Source organism: Haemaphysalis longicornis, unplaced genomic scaffold (assembly GCF_048455015.1).
Source record: "Haemaphysalis longicornis isolate Haplotype H1 unplaced genomic scaffold, Haemaphysalis longicornis Haplotype H1 scaffold_1, whole genome shotgun sequence".
Taxonomy (NCBI): domain Eukaryota; kingdom Metazoa; phylum Arthropoda; class Arachnida; order Ixodida; family Ixodidae; genus Haemaphysalis; species Haemaphysalis longicornis.
Window position 1 is genome coordinate 16841210 of NW_027526203.1, and position 22339 is coordinate 16863548.

The 22339-nt window shown below is 45.8% G+C and overlaps 1 protein-coding gene across 2 annotated transcripts in view; it reads right to left on the reverse strand.

Moving 5' to 3' along the window:
* Positions 1 to 1239: 1239 nt before the first annotated feature.
* The window catches only part of LOC144175305 (uncharacterized), an 81052-nt gene continuing 59952 nt past the window's right edge, over positions 1240 to 22339 (reverse strand). For both annotated transcript variants that reach the window (XM_077704391.1, XM_077704398.1), the window contains exons 9-10: positions 16000 to 16049; positions 1240 to 1436 (exon numbers count right to left, since the gene is read on the reverse strand). In XM_077704391.1, coding sequence (XP_077560517.1) covers positions 1344 to 1436; positions 16000 to 16049 — 143 coding nt within the window. In that variant the 3' untranslated portion in view covers positions 1240 to 1343. The remainder of the gene's footprint in view (positions 1437 to 15999; positions 16050 to 22339) is intronic.

Here is a 22339-nt window from a genome sequence, read left to right on the forward strand (position 1 = left end):
TGACTTCCGAAAAAACTATTTCGGGGACCATTTTATGCGGTTTTTTATTGAATGATCAATCAATTAATTTTTACAAACATTATCACCTTGGGGCTAATGGAAAATTATGCGGTCAGTAAGCATTTTCCCCCCCTGAAACTGATGGGAGCGTTAAAATCGTTGGCTCTCAGACTGTTTTGGAGCAGTTTGGCGCAATTTTAACAATTTTCAACCTTCTGGAGCAGCCTGGCACAGAAAAACAAATTTGTATCAAATCTGCGCAATATGCGCAGCTGTCTCACCCCTGCTAATAGAAAAATGTACTGTGCATGCGTTTCGATAGTCGCTGATCACGGAAGGCGAGATTCAATGGAATCTCATATCACAATACAATTTTTGAACATTAAATGTATTTGTCGGTGCTTCGAACTTGAAAAATTGCGAAGCTGGATTCTCCAGAGCAATTGCAAAATGGCACATATGCCGCATACGGCAAACTAAGTTTCATAAAGCAATGCAGTACATACCTAAACACAGCAGCACATGTCAAAACCTTGGCATGTAAGGTTAGCATCAATAATTTTTCGAGTTCACTGATATTCTGGGGAGACTATAATTTATCCTCAAAGCCGATAAAGATGGTGTTTTGTTTTATTTTTTTCGACTGCACAGCGATTCTTTTTCTGCTTCAATATATGACGCCGGGGGGGGGGGGGTGAAAAAAAAAGCTTCAAGCACGATATAATCACCAGCGTGCCAACTCTGCCAGTGGAGCCGCCTTGCCACCGATTGCGCCAGCTCCTCGTTTCCACAGGTTTGTTGACAAGCAGGCAGCAAAAAGGCTGCGCGGTTCCTCTGGCATCAATTTTTCGGAGCCTGAGACAATCGCGAAGAAGCGAGAGATAGCGGCATGTATGCTGTACTGGTAGGCCGCGCCTGCACTGTGCGTGGTCTAGACAACAGGCACCATGCAACCAGACGGCGCAGCGATTAGTTTTGGCCACTGCTCCCGTGGTCTGTTTATTTCAGCTCACGGCTATACTTTCGTCGCACTTTCTAACGATCTGATTCACTATGAGTTTACCAAATTAACAAGTGCGTCTTATATACCGGTGCGTCTTATACACCGGTGCGACTTATATACCTTTTTTTTTTCGAAAAATTGTCATTTTGAGGGGGGTGCGACTTATACAAAGGTGCGACTTATAGACCGAAAAATACGGTACGTGCTGCTTGATTTCCAACAGCACACCACCAAGACACAACTCACAAGTGCATTTTATTTTTTAAAACCAGCACAAGACCCATACAACCAACCACACACATGCACACGCAGTCACATCCACACATCTTGAGCAACTTGTTCAGTCAAAGTCCTGCAGCCGGATGGTGGTGCCAATGTCCGTATGCTCAGCCAGCACAGACAGCCCTGCGTACAGGTCCCCGGGGGCCTCCTCCTACATAGAAGCACTCAACAATGCATCACACTGATGATCCAAGGCATGCAGTGCCACTCAATGGAACACACACAAATTACGCCCTAAATACCGGGGACTGTGCGAAATTTTGTAGTCTTCATGATGCAGCCCTGTGTATTTTTCGGTTACACAGCACAGCAGCAAGGGGGGCCTTTCATATGCCTCTTACAATAAATTTGGTGTGCTGTATTTGAACGTGCAAACGTCCAAATTTTAATGAAAATGTTACAAGCTTTCACTTTAATTTTGTGGCTCTGACTATGTCCTCTGAGAGGCTTAACCTTTTACTTGCCAATGTTCCAAAATTGGAACACACGAAACCTGATTTTTTTATTTCCTTCCAACTGTACCTCATTTTTTAGTTTTTGTTTTCGCATACTCAGTGATGCTTGTGGAAAACGTAACAATTTTAATTTATATCAATAGGCCGTTTAGAGGTTCCGTATTAATGTTTACAAAAAGGCGTATTTTGCGTTACTTCACCACCACATGTTTGTTGCAATATTTTGCTGGAAAAGGCAATGTTCCAATGAGCAAAGCAGAACTAAAATATTGGCAGATAGTCGGCATTACTCAGCGAATAATAAAAAAAAAATACAGACAAGCTAGGTTTCACTTTCGAGCGTTTTATGCAAATGTTCTTTTTTTGGAACATTGGTGTTTCATAGTTGAAAAAACCGCGGAAAGCGGCCCCCGCAATTCGCTTCGCTTTTTCTTCTCGTTTTCGCGTGTTGGTGGCGCCATCTCGTTGGCACTTGTAGAAACTTGAATGATACCTTTCTCTGGCAATTTTTTGACATTGTCTTCCACGTTGAACGAGCGCCATTCGACTGCAGCGAATAGCCGTTTCAATCCTCGTGAATGTAAGTACGGAACGACTTTACGGTTGGTTATATTTTGTACTACCACACTTGTGTACAGCAGAATTTTTCTTTTTAGGTTATGGCACAACACTTCCTGACTTTGGAGGCTGCAATTGATCTTTTGTTCAGCCTTCCTGACGAAGAGCGCGAAGGAGCATCTGTATGCCACTTGCTGCCTGATGAAGATGGCAACATTACTGACGAGGAGCACGTGCATGAAAATGATTTCTCTGAAGTTGTTCCCGAGGATGTTTGCGGATACCTAGAAGTTATGCAGTGCCGCGATGAAGGTGTTGTGTCGCCTACTGAAGGTTCGAGTTCTGAGCCACGACGGAAGAAGCCAGCGCGAAGGCAATTGACTCTAGAAAAAGGCGGCAAGTCTTCAACCATTACTGGAAAAACAAAACACCCAGAGCCCTCTCTTAAGGCAGTCTGGGGTGACCATGCCACGTTCGATAAAACACTGCCCAGCCAGAACCCTCCGCTGTTGCTAGAAACATTTCCTGAGCTTGCGAACATGAGCCCATTTGAGCAGTTCAGCAAAATTATTTCTCCGGAATACCTTGGTTTACTGGCTGACCTGACTGCAAGGTACGCACTCCAAAAGGGGAAGGAGGTGGAGGTCACAGGAGCGGACATAGGACAGTTTTTTGGGCTCTTACTTTTCAGCGGATATCACTCCGTCCCATCCGAGGACTCATACTGGAGCATGGCTGACGACCTTTGTATGCCTTTAGACGCGACAGTGATGACTCAGAAAAAGTTCCGGCAGCTCAAGAGGTTTTTCCATGCTGTGGACAACACTCAGTTGAAGGCAGGCGAAAAGATGGGAAAGATACAGCCGTTTTACAGCGAAATCTCAAAATCTTTCCGCCAGTTTGGAGTGTTTCACAAGAGCCTCAGCATTAACATATCAATGGTACCCTATTACGGCCACCACTCGTGCAAAATGTTCATTCGCAATGAACCCATTCGGTTTGGCTACAAGATATGGATGCTATGCTCTTCCAATGGGTACCCCTATGCGATGGACATTTACTGTGGGAGAAGTGAGAAGGATGAACGGACACCTCTCGGGCTCAGGGTTGTTAGCGATTTTATATCTGTCTTGCCCGCCCCTGAACAGCACGAAACGAAGTCTACTTTGACAACTTTTTCACCTCGCACAGTCTCCTGATGAAGCTGGCTGACCAAGGGATGCGAGCAACTGGGACTGTAAGAGAAATGAGAACCGGTGATTGTCCACTAAAGAGCGTGAAAGAGGTCGGAAAAGAGAAAAGAGGAACTTTCTACTACAAGTGTGACAGGGCCGTCTACGCATGCAGGTGGAACGACAATGCAGTAGTCACAGTTTGCTCAAACCACCTCAGCCACGAGCCTGTGGGTACAGCAAAACGCTACTCATGACGCGCAAACAAGAAGGTAGACATTCCTCAACCATATTTGATAAAAAAAAATACAATGAGGGCATGGGGGGAGTAGACGTTATGGACCGCCTCCTCGGAAGCTATCGCCCAAAGCTGAGAAGCAAAAAGTGGTGGTGGAACCTGTTCAGCAATGGTCTGAACATGGCTGTCGTCGGAGGATGGCTCCTTCACTGCGAGCTTTACAAGGGAAGCAACGCCGCCATGACGCACCTAGCATTCAGGCGGGACGTCACCATGTCCTTGCTGCACCTCAAACAGAAACTCACAGTGTGCCTTGGACCTCGGGTTCATCCAAGAAGTGAAGATAGGAAAACGGACGGCCACTATATCATACCAGCTACGCAGGGGACGTGTACGCATTGCAAGAAAAACACAACCAAGCAGTGTCAGGAGTGCCAAAAGCGGCTGCACAGCAAATGCTTCGCAGCTTACCACGGCTTGTGAAGCAGTAACTGAGCAGTGAAGCAGTAACAGCGAGATGATTTTTCTAGATGATTGTTTTCACTCTATACTTTTCAGAGGAATTGCAGGAAGATAAAAACCTGTCTTCAGTTCGCAAGGACAAGCTATCCCCACTTTAGAGTCAATAAAAGCTGTATCAGACCACTTTTGCGTTTTGTATATGGGAAACGCCAATGTTCCAAAAACGGAACATGCCGAAAAATGTGCTTAGTCATTGTGAATGTGGCTGTAATTTTTATCAGTGGTAATTTAGATGCCAAATACAAATTATCAGCACCAATTTCAGTTTTTTTAATATTGCTTCATGGTGCGACATTTAAAGGAGCCATGAAGACAAAATACAAGTTTGTATTATTCGAAAGATTTCGTGTTTTGTAGTGCCCCCAGCGCTTGTTCGAATGCAAACGCTGCTTTATTCACTGAGAAATTAATCAGTTTATGTTAAAATTTTGAGTTTCCCGCTAAATCGTGTGTTTTCATAGCTGCAATGACACCACAGACCATTCTGCAGCCTAGGATCCCTTGATTCACGATCCGCCGTACAGGGTAGACACACATACACGCTGGGGCCGCCATTTTGGATCGCTCGCTCTCCGCCGAAGCAAGTCATTGTATCAAAATCGCACTAAAAGTATTGCCGCAACGCGGTGAACTGGCGAAGTTTGAATCAACTGATTTGTTTCGCGTTGCTGGGTCGCGTGGGAAATGAAACGAATAATGCGCTGAGCACGTTGACCCAATCGCAGAGGCACGGGACCATTCAAAGGGTGTCTCTACCCTGTACAGCACAGTTGGTATCGAGGTATTCGCGCGTTTGTTTACATTACTGAACCTAGATGGCGCCACCATACCGTGGCATGTCGTTTTCTGCCTGTTTTTTTTTTTTCGTTCTGGGAAAAAATTCTTTCTTGATACATACTGCTGGCTCGACAAATATGTTCACGTAAGACACCGTTGCGTCAATCAAACGGCCAGTGTCGTCTGAGACAACCCCAAAGCCCCGCCCTCCTCTGCAGCTAAACAAGAATAGTGCGTGCAGTACTAACAACAGCAGTACTAACAGCCCGAAATTTAAGGCAAATAGCTCGTTCGGCAGGCTTATACACTGCCTAATTTTCGTTTGCTTTGCCGCCCTCCACCAATCGCAGAGCTGTCTCGTGTGACATCATAGGTTCTGTTGCGGGAAATGAGCTAGTGGGTCGCATGGCCATTCCCTTTTTTCCTAATTATGTGGCTTATTTGAGCTAAGTTTACGTTAAAGGAGCCATGAAGAGAAAACAAAAGTTTGTTATATTCGAAAGATTAGGTGTTTCATAGTACCCCAAGCGCTTTCCCGGAAGTAAATGATGCTTTATTCACTGAGAAATAAGGCAATTTAAGCCAAAATTTTACATCTCCCGCTAAAATTGCACATTTCGTCACGTGAACAATGGCGTCATACGAGCCGGTCCATGAAACAGATACTTAGTATGTCGACTCCACATAGCACCCACACGCGGGAGTCGACCGAGACGGTGGCCATTTTAAAAATACTAGTAAAACCTAGTGCACCCGCAGCCCTAGTCTTGGAATCGCCTGATCCGGAGAACAAAACTCTCGCCGAGGAGCTCGGGCTTGCATTTAACAACCTCACACCACTTTAACGCTCAATGCTTCTAAGTGCACGAGCGGCAAGAGTTGTGGGATACGCGGTGGACGGGAAAGCTACCATTCCGCGATAGCCACAACAGACGAACGCCCAGCCGTCGGCACCGCTGCCTCGTCAGCCCCGTCGTGACGGACGAATGCAGACTGCAGGGGTGAGACAGCTGAATCAAGTTTGGGAGCAGTTTTTGGAGCAGCAAAATCTCGATTTTGGAGCAGAAGAACCTTGGTTTGGAGCAGTTAATGACATTTATTATGTCACCTTAGGTGCCCAAAAAATCAAATTTTTGGCAACTCTGGGGGGAAAGAGCACTTTTTAACCGGTTTTGAATGTATACAACACTGAAACAGCCTCTTAATAAAGTTTTTATACCAGAATATCATGAGGTACCAAATGCACTACCTTTTTACAAACCATTTCTAAATTCTTAGGCTCTATGTATAGATAGCATGGAGTTCCGTTGAAAATATCAAATTGAAAAACTAAGCAATCGTAAGGCATTTTTATTATCATGGGAATGCCGAAATTATTATTTTTGTAATCCCAGACTCGGCTTTAAGCACAAGTGTAGAGCCACGGCAAAAGTTGCGCAAAGCGAGGTGACAGTCGTCGCACCCCACCAGCTTTCCCATTTCAAACACTAAGGTGCACGTTCACTACGATCGATCGTAATTTGAGTAACATTGATATGTTTAGCCATCTCCATTTTGGCATTAAATTTCACTTCAAATTGATGAACCATTATTACTAGCGTGCAATAATAGCCCGTCCCGCTATCGGACACTGACTGCTTGAACATTTTGCGGCGATGTAGCCTGCGCCGCCCCTTTTGAAGTGTCGACCATCCCATTCCCGCCGCTCGCAAGCTCGCTGTCAAAGGCAGCAATAACTCCGCGTTTTATAACAACGCAATGAGTCCGAAATTTCACTTCAAGCGCGAACCGCGCCTCACACGAAACGCGGTGAATTCGTGGGCACCGCGTTGTTTTCTATGAACTCCACCTTTCGAGTGGCGCAACTTCCCGTAACAGATCAAACAACAAAATGTAAACCTAGCCACCCCCATAACCAAAAGCACGGTAGAAATCTGCGAAGAGCCGTCTGTCTGAACTAGAGTGAACTAGCTTGAACTACGGGCAACTGCTTCGCCCGCTGGCCATGTTTTCTGATCCTCACCATACCAAGATGGCGGCGGCCTGTATACGTACGTAACGTCGTTCCGGAGATACGGCGCTCAGAAAATTGCCGTTTTGTAATTAGCTTGAACCAGTTTTGTCGCCCCAGTAAACATTACTATTTTTATACAGGACTTTGCAATGATTTTCGATGGGAATTAAAGATTTAAAAACATATATAACATGTGCAACCCGACATTGTGACTTCCGAAAAAACTATTTCGGGGACCATTTTATGCGGGTTTTTATTGCATGATCAGTCAATTAATTTTTACAAACAGCATCACCTTGGGGGTAATGGAAAATTATGTGGTCAGTAAGCATTTTTCCCCACTGAAACTGATGGGAGCGTTAAAATCGTTGGCTCTCAGACTGTTTTGGAGCAGTTTGGCGCAATTTTACCAATTTTCAATCTTTTGGAGCAGCCTGGCGCAGGAAAACAAATTCGTATCAAATTTGCGCAATATGCGCAGCTGTCTCACCCCTGAGACTGGTACGTATGTGCCGTATTTTCAATTTCAGTAGCAGTATCGCTTATGCCAGTTGGCCGGTGTCGTGTATGGAAAGCCGTTCGCTCGAGCTCTCTGTTCCGACCAGAAAGATTTGAGCGTCAATGCGCGGTGTGTACAGCAATTTTTTTCCCCAAGGTCAGAGCGCTTCGCCGAGGTTCGTCGTTGGGCAGCACATGAAAGGAGATTTCACCGGTGGGGATGTCGCACTTCTTCGACGATTTGCCCGTACTACATGGGCATTTCAAAACACAGCAACGAAATTTCATTGTAAAGTACTCGAACAAACTGAAGTTTTCAGTGGTTGTAAACTGTAAACAAGCTCGTAACGACAGCAGCAAGCCAACACGACCTCCATACCGAAACCTGTGCGACGAGTGGCACTATCTCGTTGCTGCTCTGTGTTCCTTACTCCCCTTGTTTCTATTTTTACCTTTGCTGGTTGGCGATATGACGGCCAACCTCCTGTGAAGGGATTACGATACCAAGCAAGGTCGTGGCTGTGCGTGCTGGGACGGTTCGTTGGCCCCAAAGAGCCTTGTACCCGAAAATTCGTCTGCGCAACGGTGGCGACGGTGAGCTGTCGAGTTTGGCTGGGGGTAGTTTCGTACGCATTGGCATACACGCTTGCGTGTTCGTTCGGAACTTCAACCGTTTACTCCACCATTCTTTGTCATAAAAAAAATGTGCAGTATGTTGTTTCACGAGCATTTAGCTCGCTATGCAAACTGTAAGCCCTGCCTAACATGCGTTTGCTTTTGCCGGCCTCCGCCAATCGCAGAGCATTCTCGAGTGACATAGGTTCTTCGCGGAAAATGAGCTGGTGGGTCGCATGGTCATTTCCTTTTTTCCTAATTGTGTAGCTTATTTGAGCGAAGTTTGCGTTATAAGTGGTGTCGTTATGGTTCTAACAAGGCAATCTTTCGAATGAACCAAACTTGTGTTTTCTCTTCATGGCTCCTTTAAAAGTGGTGTCAGTATGATTCTAACGAGGCAATCTTTTGAATGAACCAAACTTGTGTTTTCTCTTCATGGCTCCTTTAAAGGGTTAAAATAATAAAAAAAATAAAATCAAAGAAATAAAGAAATAAAATCAACTTTTTATTTCTTTGTGGACTTTGATGAAAATTGGCACAGCAACGGGAAATGCTTCTGTCATAACACCATAAAAATTTCAAAGTAATGTTTTGAGAACTTTTTTATTTATTAAATTTTCTTTCTGTTCCGCTTCTACCGAGCTTGAGCGACTTATAAAACATGATAGAAAACTTGTTCGGAGTGCTTTGCGTTCCCAAATGAATGGATGAGGTCGTGACAGTTATAGAAATTTTTTTTAAAACACAATGTTTTTTAGTTTTCATTTTTTAGAGGTGAATGTGCAATAGGCATGTCGACTGTGAACGACTATTTGAATAAAAAAATCACACACAAAAAAAAACAAATCTGGAAAACCAAGAGTGTCACGACCTGAACTGTTCATCAAGGAATGTAATGCAAGAAACGGAATCAAAATAGACCCAGCGGTCACGAAGAAATCCATGGAACAAGCGACACAGGTGGCAAAAAAACTGTTTTGAGAAAACAGCTTCCGAAGTTGCAACACAGGTTTCACTTATCAAAAGTCGTCACGGTTGTAGCCTTTCATGTCCTTTTGAACATCGGGCTCCTGGAAGGCCTTGCCTTTAAATTGGAGTGCCTTTTACAGCCTTTCTCTTTACACAAAACATCATTTTCAGCTCCTCTGTGAAAAGTACATAGCCCAGTTAGCAGACCAAATGGAGGGGGAGATGGCTTTCAATGCAAAGTAGGTTAGCTGGTTGGCTGTATCACACTAGACAACTTCCCTTTGCAGTGTTGTCCCCATGGCAACAAGTGAAGCATTTTTTTACTTAAATTTGAAAATTTCTGGCTTCTTTTATGTTTTATTACTTTGCCTGGCACAGCAACTTAGTACTCATACGTACAGGTGTTCATTGCCTAAAGTTTGCATACCACAAGGATGCAAATGAGCTACATTGAAGCTTGGTATAATATTGTGCATAACTCCAACTTTGATGGAAGGGTTTTTTTTTTTCACTACTTTTGACGTTCAAGGCATTGTATATTTAGCACAATCAGTATGCCCTAAGCCATAGATTATATGCATTGGTATCAATAATTTCCCTAAATAAATCACTGTTAAATGCTGCGACAGTAAGGTAAATTTTTAACGCAGAGAACATATTTTTATTCCTATATTCCTAACTCAAACCTGTTTCCATGATTATTAGAAGTGCACAGGAAACGTTGCGCAAGATAGGCGATATGGCTCGCGCGCATCGCATCGCATGCTTACCGCGACATATTGTACTTCGATTATCCCTGATATGGCTCATCGGGTTGCTTTTAAGTTAAACCTAACGTCGCAGGCATTAATTACAACTACTGGCGTTCAATAGTAACCGGTTGCGCGACGTGATGCTCCAATGCGCGCGCGTTGGCTATGCCGTGCGCGCCGCAGGGTTTGACGCGTCGACCGTTTCTTTCCCAAGGCTAGCGAGCCCACAGTCAAAACACAGCAATAACTAAGCGTGTAAACATTGCAAATCCGACTAAAAGTTCATGAACCGCTATCGCAAGCGCGCACACCGTGTCACCCTTCGGGGTCTGGCGACGGTAGAATCACGTGCACCACGAAGTGCTCGATGACCCCCACCTTTCGAGCCACACAACTTCCCGTAATCTGGCTCGTGATCTCAGGCCTTCCCATCGCGATAACGTCCGTATTGAATACCACAGACGGAACAGAAACTCGGCCGAGCGCAGCAACCAAAATGAACTCAATTCGCCCACGCTACGCAGCTCAGGCGGCCACCATCTTGCATTGCGCCGCGACACCCAATCAGGAGGGTCGTCTTAGCGCGCCCCGACCGGAGGACGAATAGCGCTTCAGCATCTATTTCTAGCTTCGTTTGTGCGTCGTTTCTTTTCTGCTATTCGTGCATTTGTGAATGAACGAAGATAAAAGAGACAAGCGGAACCGGAAAGACGAACGCTCGGCCGATCTAACGATATCAAAATGGCCGCGCCCGGTGGCACCGTTGCGGAGATACAGCGCTCCGAAAATTGCCCTTTTTTCGCAATTTTGCGCTGATAGTTGGTCACCGCGCCTGGCAAAACTATTTTTTTATGCCACTTTGCGACGCTTCTCAGCGGAAAAACTTTGCAGATGCACAGATAGGAAACATAGAAGCCGAATATGTGGGTTTCAAAAAAACGATGTTTCGGTCATTTTTTTGGCCATAGAAAAGAAATGGTTTTGAATCTCTGCCATGCCATCAAGCAAATTTCCAGGTATCTGCGTTATTTCAGTTTAATCGTGCCAACACGCTCACGCCTACGACTTTGTGTCAGTTTACTGAACTCTGTTATAACTAAATTGCACAGCGGGCTTTTGCACGCTTAGGCGTGTCCGGGTAAATGTCAGTGTTTTTCCATCATCCAAATCAATTGCAGTTTAATCTTTCAGCATTTAAACAGGGCCCCCTTTTTAACAAGTGGCTGGCACGGGGTCAGTTATGGCAGTCGACACCTTAAGTAAGTCTTATTACCCTGCTTTTCGATTTCGCTAAAAGAGGAGTTACTTCAGTAAAACATTGAAAGGAAAAAAAAAAACACGTGGATTTCTCTTTCGAAGGACGTCAAAGGTTTTTCCCTTGTGTGGCTGCCAAATGCGAACAGACACTTTTTTACCAAAGCGCGAAGCCAGAAAAGCAGCGTCAGTAGCGGAACTCAAAGCACGGAGACGTGCCTGAAACACGTGATTTCAGACGCTTATAACTTCGGTACAAACAAAATCATTCAACATATTCTTCAGCAGTATTGTTGACCGTCTTGAGGAGTCTCTTTTCCCCCCAAGTTAAGTTTAAGGAAATCGAGACTGGGTTTTTTTTTTATTTCGATTTTTAAGGTTACACTTTTTAGAAAAAGCACAGCAGTCACTTTTTTGCGTATATTTATTTTTTCTAGGCAAGCGATATTTTAGATATGCTTAAAATTTCTCGTCGACATTACCTATCACTTACAAGTGGGTAACAATTACAGATACGGAGATAAGGGGCATCAAAGTTGGCAACAATCTAACGTCTGGTGCGATTTCACATTTTTTTCTATTTTTTTTTTTTGTTCACAGCAGAACTTAAAGGGACCCTGCAACACTCTTTGAGCAGTGCAAGTAAACCTGCGCGACATTTAGATTACACTGCCAGGAATACCTGAACCAAATATTACATGTGAAGCGGTGAGCGCGCAAATCGATGTGAAAGACGCGGAAAAACCAACCGGTCTCTCTTCAGTTGTTCTCATTATGCAACCCCTGGCATGGCCTAAGGGACGTCACATAGGCCATGGCCGCCCGATCGGCTGTCACTGGTCAACTTCGCGGCTAGATTCTCCCATTTCCGTCGTCGTCATCGCTGTGTACGAACCTCTTCTATGCCTGAACCTGTAGGCACAGTTTTGCCGTTTCTTTTGTGTTTTGAGTGCGTGCATAGTTTGAGCGATGAGCTCAATACTTCCCTTTCAACGGAACCACTCGACTACAAACGTTTATTGCTTCAAAAACGCCCTACCAGCCCGAGCGCGCACTTGCGAGCAGGCACCCATGCCTGCTTTTTTTGTGGCACCGACCGGAAATAGGCCCCTCCGCATTGCGGAGAAAAGGAGAAAACTACCCGGCATGTGATATATCAAAGGCCGCCGAAGAGAACGCCGCGAGCCGCATCCCCTCTCCGGGAGAGAGCGCGCAGCTTTCGTCGCGTTGTCCGCGGTCGAGTTGAGAGGGAACGATTATGCGCGATTTCTCATCGCGCGTAGTTTCGTTAATTGTAAACCGATTTTCATAATTCTTGCGGGAGGAGATTTCTGGGACAATAGACTTTATCCCAAAATACATTACTAGTAGTCGATGGCAAGTGTTGCAGGGTCCCTTTAAAATTTCTCCTGACCTGTTCATCATATTAGTGTAGTTTTTGTTTCATAACAAATTTTAGCAAGAACGATAAAACCTTGCCCTGCGCCAAACCCCAAAGTTGGAAAAAACTGCAGCGGCCAGAAATCGTACGTCACCCCACCACCCTTTGTAAATTTTTTTTCTCAAAGTATGCACACTATAGGAAAATGGATTGCAGTTTTAAAGGAGCCATGAAGAGAAAATGCAAGTTGGTTTTATTCGAAAGATTTCGTGTTTTATAGTGCCCCCAGCGCTTGTCCGGATACAAACGGTGCTTTATTCACTGAGAAATTAAACAATTCAGGTTAAAATTTTGATTTTCCCGCTCAATCGTGCGTTTTCGTGGTCCCAAATGACATCACAGGAACCGACCGCTCTGCAGCCTAGAGTACCTTCATTCACGCATCCGCCGTACAGGGTAGAGACACGTATACGCTGGCGCCGCCATTTTCGGTTGCTCGCTCGCCGCCGAAGCAAGTCATTGTGTCAAAACCGCGCTAAAATTATCGCCGCAATGCGGTTTACTGAAGAAGTTTGAATCATATTGTCTGTTTCGCGTTGCTAGGTCTCGTGGGAAACGAAAAGAATAACGCGTTGAGCCCGTTGGCCCAATTGCGGCGGCACGGGACCGTTCAAAGGTTGTCTCCGCCCTGTACAGCGGTGTTGGTTTGTTCCCGCGTTTCTTTACGTTCCGTAACCTAGATGGCGCCACTATACCGTGGCAAGCGTTTGGTTTGTTTTTGCCCGCATTTAAACCTGGCTTGTTTTTGTTTGGGAGAAAATATTCGTTCCCTGAAACAGTGCTCGCTCGACAAATGGGGTCACGTAAGACTACGTTGCTTGCGTCAATCGGCCAGTGTCGTCTGAGACAACCCCAAGCCCCGTAGTGCTGTGCAGCTAAACCAAGTACGAATAGCAGAACGCATCAGTGCTTCTATGTTTACATGTGCTTTCGTAACTTCCACTGTTTGTCCCATCATTCTTATTGCTTTGTAAAGAAGGTGCCCTAAATTTAAGCGCAAATCGCTCGTTCGTCTAGTTTGTAAGCTGTACCTAATTTGCGTCTGCTTCTGCCAGCCTCCGCCAATCGCAGAGCTTAGCTCATGTGACATCATAGGTTCTGTTGCGGGAAATGAGCTGGTGGGTCACATGACCATTCCCGTTTTTCCTAATTATGTAGCTTATTTGAGCAAAGTTTACGTTAAAAGTGGTGTCAGTATGATTCTAACGAGACAATCTTTTGAATGAACCAAACTTGTGTTTTCTCTTCATGGCTCCTTTAAGCTATTTTCTGGCTTGCGCATAACTAATAAAAATAACCAACAAGCAAACCGGTACAAGCGATACAAGCTTTTCGATGTAATGCGAATGGGAATGCATCCATACCGTGAAGCATTTAACTGCAGCATAGGCACACAACGGATTGATGAATATTGCGAACAGGGCTGAGAATTGGCTCTCTAAAGCAATGCCTTGTGTAATGGCACAATGTGGTACTGAGAGAATTGCCACCTACCACTCACCCAGGTGACAAGGGCACATTAAAGCAGCTTTCGGAGAAATTTAGACCAACAAAAATTGCTGCCTCAGAGTGACCCAGCAGCAAAAGTCAAATCGAGCCCATACGCAGTGAAATTGACCCTACACGTGCCCTTTTTGGAAGTACCTGTCTATGTATGTAGTATCTGGAAGTACCGTCTATGTATGTAGTATCTGGAAGTACCTGTCTATGTAGTACAGTGGAATCTCGGTCATACGAATCTCAAGGGGCGGCAAAAATATTCGTATCACCCGAAAATTCATATCATCAGAAAACGAGAAAAAATGGAAATGTGCTGCGCATGCGACAGGCGGCGGCAATATGGCGTCGGCTCTTGCCGCGAAGAGGTGCAGGTAGCTTCAGCAACCGCTTCTAACCTTTTGTTAAAACGGAGCTCAATGTGTAAATTAAATTGCTCATGCGGGAAAGGAGCTGACAGTATGGGAGAAGCACAATAAAATGTCATCTATGCCAAATATCCACTGCAGAGGTGGCCCAGCCAGCTGCTGCTAGCGCTCCGAAATTGCCGCAATCACAATGAGGCGCGCGTCTCCCTATTGGCGCAAGTCGTGAGGCTCCTCCCAATGCAGTTAGTGGTAACCGAGGCAGGGGCTGGCGCCTGGGTGCCGGGCTGAATCGTCAGCGCGGGCGTCAAAAGAACGCGCGCTCATCGCCGACGCGACGCGCGCACACGAACTCAAGCCTGAACCGCATGCCATTCGGGCGCGTCGGCGTTTGCGCCCGCGCTGACGATTTCGCCCCCATGTCAGATTTTACCTCGCTCGTAAAATGACGCGCGACGCGCGCGGCAGTGGGAGGAGCCTGCCGACTTGCGCCAACGGGGAGGCACGCTCTTCATGGCGGCAGTTTGAAAGCGCTCCGGACAGCCCGCTGGCTCCGCCGGAGATGTTTAGGCTTACCACGGTGGCGGATATTTGATAGGCGCTTTCCCTAGCCGCGCGGACGATGCTTTACAGTGTCGCTTTCGGACTCATCAGCTCCCTTACTTCATAAGCAACTTCTTTTGTTCTTTAAAGAGCGGTCAGAAGCGGTCGGTCGAGCCACTCGCCCTACTTCGCGGCCGTTGACGCCGCCATGTTGCCGCGGCTTACCGCGCCACGCGCCGCATGCTGGTGGTATTCGCGGTGGCGTCAGCGCGCCTGTGGCTTGCGCGGCGCGTTTTCGTGAGCAGAAAACGCTCCATGCAGTTCACGCTTAATGATTTTGTGCCTGCGTGCGACCAAGGCCACACGGCCGCACATACACTCCCGCCTCCCGTCCACGCCGCAGTCATCTGCTCGCGGCTCGCGTGTTCGTATCACCCGCACCGGGTGATAAATGCGAACGGATCATCCGAATTTTTTTACATTGCGTACAATGCATTTTGGCCGGGGAATTTTGAAAATTCGTATCACAACGAAATTCGTATCAACCGAATTCGTATCACCGAGATTCCACTGTATTTGGAAGTACCTGTCTATGTATGGCTGAAAGAATGCACTCTCCGGAACCAGGGCTTAAAATGAGTTACTTGAATCACAATGAATGAAGGTTTGATTTATGTATTTTGTGTAAAAAAAAAACAGAAAAGCTTTCATGACTTCAGGCAAACATCTTACATAAATTGAGGCCAGAAAACACGCATAAATGTAAGTTGCTCACGCCCTGATAATGAAGGTTTCATGTGTTCTGTTCACAAAATGCAAACGCTCAGGCTTTCACCTGCAACTGAAGACAACATGCACGTCAAGCCCCATAATAAGCTAACAGACAAAGTTAAAAAAAAAAACAGGCTGAGACAAACCAGCTAACCAAAACCCCCCCTATAATAACACTGCAAGCAGCATTTGGCAGGCCAGAGGAGATGCCTGCAACTACATCACCTAAGCTTTATCCTCAGCAAAGGAAAAGCTGCAGCCAGACAACCTCACCTGTTGCAGAGGCGTGGTGGCCGATGACGTCAGAACCACATCCACTGCACCTGCGCAAAACACAGTCTGCTCGCACCTTTCCAGCACAGCACAGCCTCTTTCTGTAGCAGACGCATGCACTCAAAGGCCACTGGTGGGATGAGGCTCCAGACTACTGCCTCAGCATACACTTCACGACAAGGCAGGCAACGTTTCCACTCAGTAGCACAACTGTACAGCCCTCCTTCAGAGAGAGGCCTGCAGGTCGTGCCACATTTACGTGGATTTGCATAGCAACCTCTGCAAACTTTCACGCGGTCACAAAGTAATGACAAACCCAAGCGAGCTCATGTTTTCCAAAATTAAACAAATTTCACTCCTAATGCTACCTCATCCTGGCGAGAAGCAGTTCAGTCGGGGTTATCTAAGGAATCGACACTGATTCAACCTGTGAGCGGTACCATGTGTACCTCCAAAATTGCCAGATGTGGCTACTTTATGCCAAACTGTTTACTCTTAGGAGGCCGCAGTGACAAAAAAACAGTGTTTGCTACTTGGCTACTTTCTGGCTATTGTTCTGGCGCTAATTACGATGTTTGTGCTCTCTTTATTCTGGAAGCATTTGCCTGCACCAGAAACACATCATGGGCACAATGCCACACCACATACAAAAGCACAGCAAAGCAAGGCTCGGCAATTGTAACAGTTTGCGTAATGCGCCGTGGTTGCTTATAGTTGCCCCGTGCACGTGCAGCTGTTAAATGGAAGGTACCGAATTTAATCGCGTAATGAAGCTCTTCTTCCCCCTCACTTTCCTTTATAATTTACTTTCTTTTCACCTTGCATAAAAAATGCATGTGGTTTTATATCGGCATGGTTGCTGATGCCACAGATGATCACAGTAACTTGATATCACACAACAGTACGTGCAGAAATTGTAAAAGAGCATTCTAACAAAAAAAAATCTCGACAGTAGCCGGAGATGCGAGTGAGAATGCCGTGGCTCATAATTTAAAAATTGCATGCTTGTGGAGCACCATCTGCTGAACACAAAACAAACGTTATTGCATATAGCGCTAATAAAGCCTATGAAAGCGCGCAGCGTGTGAACACAGCACCAAACGTACTCTGCACTCCTTCTCTACTCTATGCTGTTCCGCAACTTCGCCATTACGCTCCATAGTTGTGTTGTTCAGCGGTGTTTCGACCTTTTTTGTGCTCACGGTGCGTGGCGTATGATAGGTCAGTACATGAGCTACACAGCCAGTTTTAAACTAAGGTGGTGGAGCATGCCTTGAAGAAGCACATTGAAATGGCATGGCTGCGCAGCACTTCACAGCTGACCCAATGCGTGTACCCTACTGGAGAAAACAAGAGGTTTCGACAATGAACAGGGATCGCAGTGTGTTTTGTGGGCCAAAAGAAGGGAAATTCAGGGGTGAGACAGCTGACTCAGATTTGGGAGCAGTTTTTGGAGCAGCGAAATCTCGATTTTGGAGCAGAACAACAACATTTATTGTCATTTTAGGAGCCTAAAAAATCAAATTTTCGGCAACTCGGGGGGGGGGAGTGCATTTTTCAATCGGTTTTGAATGTACATAACATGAAACAGCCTTTCAATTTTGTTTCTACCAGAGTATCAATCACAAGGTAGGAACTGCACTACCTTCTTACAAACCATTTTTAAATTCTTGCACAGATTTACTAAAGGCTCTATGCATGATAGCGTGGAGTGCCGTTGAAAATATCGAATTTAAAAACTAATCAATGGGAAGGCATTTTTATTATCATGTGAATGCCGAAATTATTATTTTTGTTATCCCAGACTCGGCTTTACGCACACAAGTGTAGAGCCACCCCAAAAGTTGCGCAAAGAGCGGTGACAGTCATCGCACCCCACCAGCCCTCCCATTTCAATCCCCAAGATGCACGTTCACTACGGTCGTAATTTAAGTAGCGCTGGTATGTTTAGCCACCTCGCTTTTGGCATTAAATTTCACATCAGATAAATGAACCATTATTTCTAGCTTTCAATATTAGCCTGTAGCTCTATCGGACACGCTTGAACATTGCGGCGATGTAGCCAGCGCCGCCACTTCTGCAGTGTTGATCATCCCTACAAGCACGCACCGCACCTCACACTCAAGGCCGAAACACGGCGAATTCGTGGGCACCACGTTGTTGTTAATGCACTCCCATCTTTCGAGTCGCGCAACTTCCCACAACAGATCAAACGACTAAATGTAAACCCAGCCACCCCCATAACCAAAACCCCGGTAGAACTCGGCGAAGAGCACTTGCTGCCTGAACCACGAGCAACTGCTTCGCCCGACGGCCATGTTTTCCAAACTTTACCACACTAAGATGGCGGTGCCCATGTAATGTCGTTCCGGAGATACGGCGCTCCAAAAACTGCCGTTTTTTCATCCACTTCCATAAGTAGTTTGTCGTTATAGTACACATAAGTAATTTTTCTACTGGACTGTGCAATGGTTTTCGATGGAAAAACTTTAAAAACGCACAGGTTATAACATGTGCAACCCGACATTGTGACTTTCGAAAAAAAAAAATCTCGGGGTCAATTTTTTGCGGATTTTTTATTGAAAAATCAATTAACTCTTTCGTTACCGCGGGAAATTGACCAATTTTGAAGGGTCTAACAAAACATTTTTTTGTGCTATACATATTGGTTAGGCACACATTGCAGTGACATAAAATGCAGATTATTCCACGTGCTTTCCAACGACACCAGTTTTAATAATGTTTTCCTAAATAATGATTCCGAAAAAAATTGTTGAATTCGAAATTTTTGTCCACGCGTCGAAGAAAATCAGAAAAAGTAAGTTGTGTATAATAAACCACGAGTCGTAGAAAAAATTTAGAATATACATTTTGTAGGTAGACATTTCAAAAACCCGTCCTAAAAAAAAGATTGAGTTGCGCTGTACAATTTTCAGATATAAAAGAAAATGTTAGCCCACGTGGTGCCCGTGCCATGTGGTGAAGCCCAACCTCTATTTCAAGTTTTGCTATTTTGGATAGTTCTCTAGAAGAAATCTGGTGGTTTGACATTATTAAAGGCCCAAATTAGCCTCCAGGTGATGTAAAAACACCTTGTCAATGATTATGACCGGCACAATATTGAAGGCAAGCAAGCGATGTGAAAAAATCCGCTTGGAGTTGAGAACCAAACTCTTTGGTGGATGGTTGTTGACGTTCTGATTATCACGTATCAGTCAGAACTTTCATTTGCGGTTTATTATAATGTTCTGACTCACTATGGTAGCCCTTCTTGCAGAAATAAGGTACGACGCGCTAGAATCATGTCCAGCAAGCTTTCACCAAGCCGCCGTCGGGCTGTGAAGCGAGTTCAGCACTACGAGCCTACTACATTGCAGCGCCACCTAACAATTTCGAAAAGAAACAAATACAAGGCTGTTGGAGACATTGTCAGAATAGACAGTACTACTAGGAAGCGACACTAGACCTCCGGAAATACCCTTGTATGAAACCGAAACTGGCCGGTGAACAGCTGGCGGTGTTCAAGGCCAATTGGAAGCGTTCTCCTCGTCTGAACTGATACCCGACGACTTGGTGTTATCGTTTGACTTTCAGTGGAAGCTCTTATCGCAGAAGCAAGGCGTAGATAAAGTGGAAGCGCGAGCGGCATGCTTGTTTTGAGCAGCAGTAGCGGGCAACGGAGGCGCCATGGCAAATGAGCTTGTAGTTGGGTAACTGCGTAGTAGCGCCAAATATGAATTTCGCAATGCGAAAACGAAATCGAAACTGCTGGAAACTGGTTGAAAATATCAGGCACACTTGCTAGACATGCGGGGGACCATCAGAAATAAGCTTTGGGAGAATAAAGCTGCGCTTTGTCCGAACCAAAGATCATTAGTGAATAGCTGGGGCCATTTTCAAGTAATTATCACCTCTTAACGCTGTCGGATTACAAAGCTGACCCCATTATTTGGTATTTGACTTGCCAGGAGCCATTTGACAAAAAAAATATTATGGTAATGCAGCCTAACCACGACCTGCATCCTTTTTTCTTAAGTGCAGCAGCCACGCCCCCTTCCTCAAAAACACACGCACCTCAGCTCGCAAAAAACGCCGCCAAAAATCTCAATGTCGCCTGATTCTAAACTGATTCTAAAAGGGCAGTGCCTAGACTAACCACTGGCCGCATTAGGTGTACGAGAAACGACTACAACATGTTGAAATAGGCAATTTAATCATCGATCACCGGTGATCGATTTGAATAGGCATGGTAACGAAAGAGTTAAACCTTTACAAACGCATCACCTTAGGGGTGCTGGAAAATTATGCCGTCAGTACGGCAAACTACTCCAAACTCCAAAACAGTCTGAGAGCCAAGGTTAAAATCCTTGGCTCTGACTGTTTTGGAGCACTTTGGTGCAATTTTTGCAATTTTCAAGCTTTTGGAGCAGCCTGGCGCAGGAAAACAAATTTGTATCAAATCTGCGCAATATGCGCAGCTGTCTCACCCCTGGAAATTTCCTGATGTGGGAGCCTCGACGGCACGGCACGGAAGGTATGCACTGTGGGCCTATGACAAATGTGAAGCAGCAAGCGACTTCAGTGAGGAGCACAGCTCCATGGCGAGTAGGGGGACGATGGCCAATACGGGGGCCACTAGCATGTTGTGAAAAAAAAGAAAAAAAAAAGATTCCTTACATAAGTATACCCGGTTACAACTTAAGAACGGCACCTCGCGCCTCTTCACCGCAACCGGCTGTTCCTCCGCTCGGCGCAAAGAGTGTGTTACTGCAAATGCTTTTGGAAGCACAAAATAAAAGAACCCCTAAAAACAAAACAAGTAAACTTAATGTTCTTGGGATTTTAAAATTTCAATGTAAAATACATTATCACAACTACCGTGTATCAAAACGTAAAAATATTATAAAAAAATTGCCATTCCCAGTCAAAACACGGTGGAAAAATGACAAAACAGAACATTATTAAGAAAAAATTACTTTTTATGGCTTACGTGTTGTATTTTACACACGTATGCATTATTCACTAGCTTTGAAATTACGATGTGTTAGCGTATAGTGGCCTCTTTGCTTCACGCATTGTATTTTTGTCCCCACATTTCACACCATCTCATTCTCCAACATGGACGTCTCGTACGAGGTCTATTTTTTGGCGGAGCATGACTACGCAGTACCACCTGCAGCCACATTTGTTACTGTTTCTTCGACTCCAGATTCTTCGTCGCGTTTGCGGTCTGGGGCGAGTTCACCTCCCCCTCAGAGCCCATCAACGCCGAAGCATCTGTACAGGAAGAACTGCAGCGGCTTTGTTCTTTGTCGCCACGTCCAGCAGACAGTTTTGAAGTCTACATGAAGCTGCGAGGGGAGCACCCGTACGTTGGCGTGAAAGAAACTTGCCGCAAGACAAGTGAGTACACCGGTGTCAGTTTCCGGAAGATTTTGGACAATCCAAATCGAAGGCAACGGGCGGGAAGCTGACAACACCTTCGCGGAAAAGGCCTGGAAGCGAGAACCGCAAACGCTGCGCTGCGATGTATGACAGCTTCACTTTGTGCGCGCTGAGAAACATTGTGCACGACCTCTTCCGGCGCAACGAGCCTCCTACTGCACAGAAGATTGCAGAAGAATTTCGGAGGAGTGAGCATCTTCCCAGCTTTCGAACGTGGACCATCCGCCGCCTCCTGAGTGACATCGGCTTCGTCTTCGAGAAACGCGAACGAAACTCGATGATGATCGAGCGTCAGGATGTGCTGATTTAGCGGCAGAGGTACCTTCGTCAGATCGCTGAGTACAGGCAGCAGCATCGCAAGGTGTTCTACACAGACGAAACTTGGGTAAACGCTGGCCACACCGTGACGAAGGCTTGGAGGGACAATACAGTGAAAACGTCTGAGGACGCTTTCCTGCGTGGTTTGACGACTGGGCTCAAACAGCCATCCGGAAGAGGAGCGCGGCTGATAGTCACCCACATCGGCAACGAGGACGGCTTTGTTGACGGCTGTCTGTCCGTCTTCAAAGGAACGAAGTCAGGAGACTATCACGAGGAAATGGACGGCGAGCATTTCGAGGCTTGGTTTGACTCTGTTCTCCCTAAGCTGCCCCAGGGTAGTGTTGTCGTCATGGACAACGCGTCCTACCACTCCAAGGTGCCTGGAGACTGTCCGGACCATGTCCTCACGCAAGCCTGACATACTAGCCTGGCTGACATCCAAAGGTATCCCGTGTGATGCAACGATGACAAAAAAGCAGCTTCTTGAACTGGTGGCGCCAATGAAAGACCAGTTTGTGAAGTTCAGAGTTGATGTCGCGGCAGAAAAGGCTGGGTGCGTCGTTCTGAGGTTGCC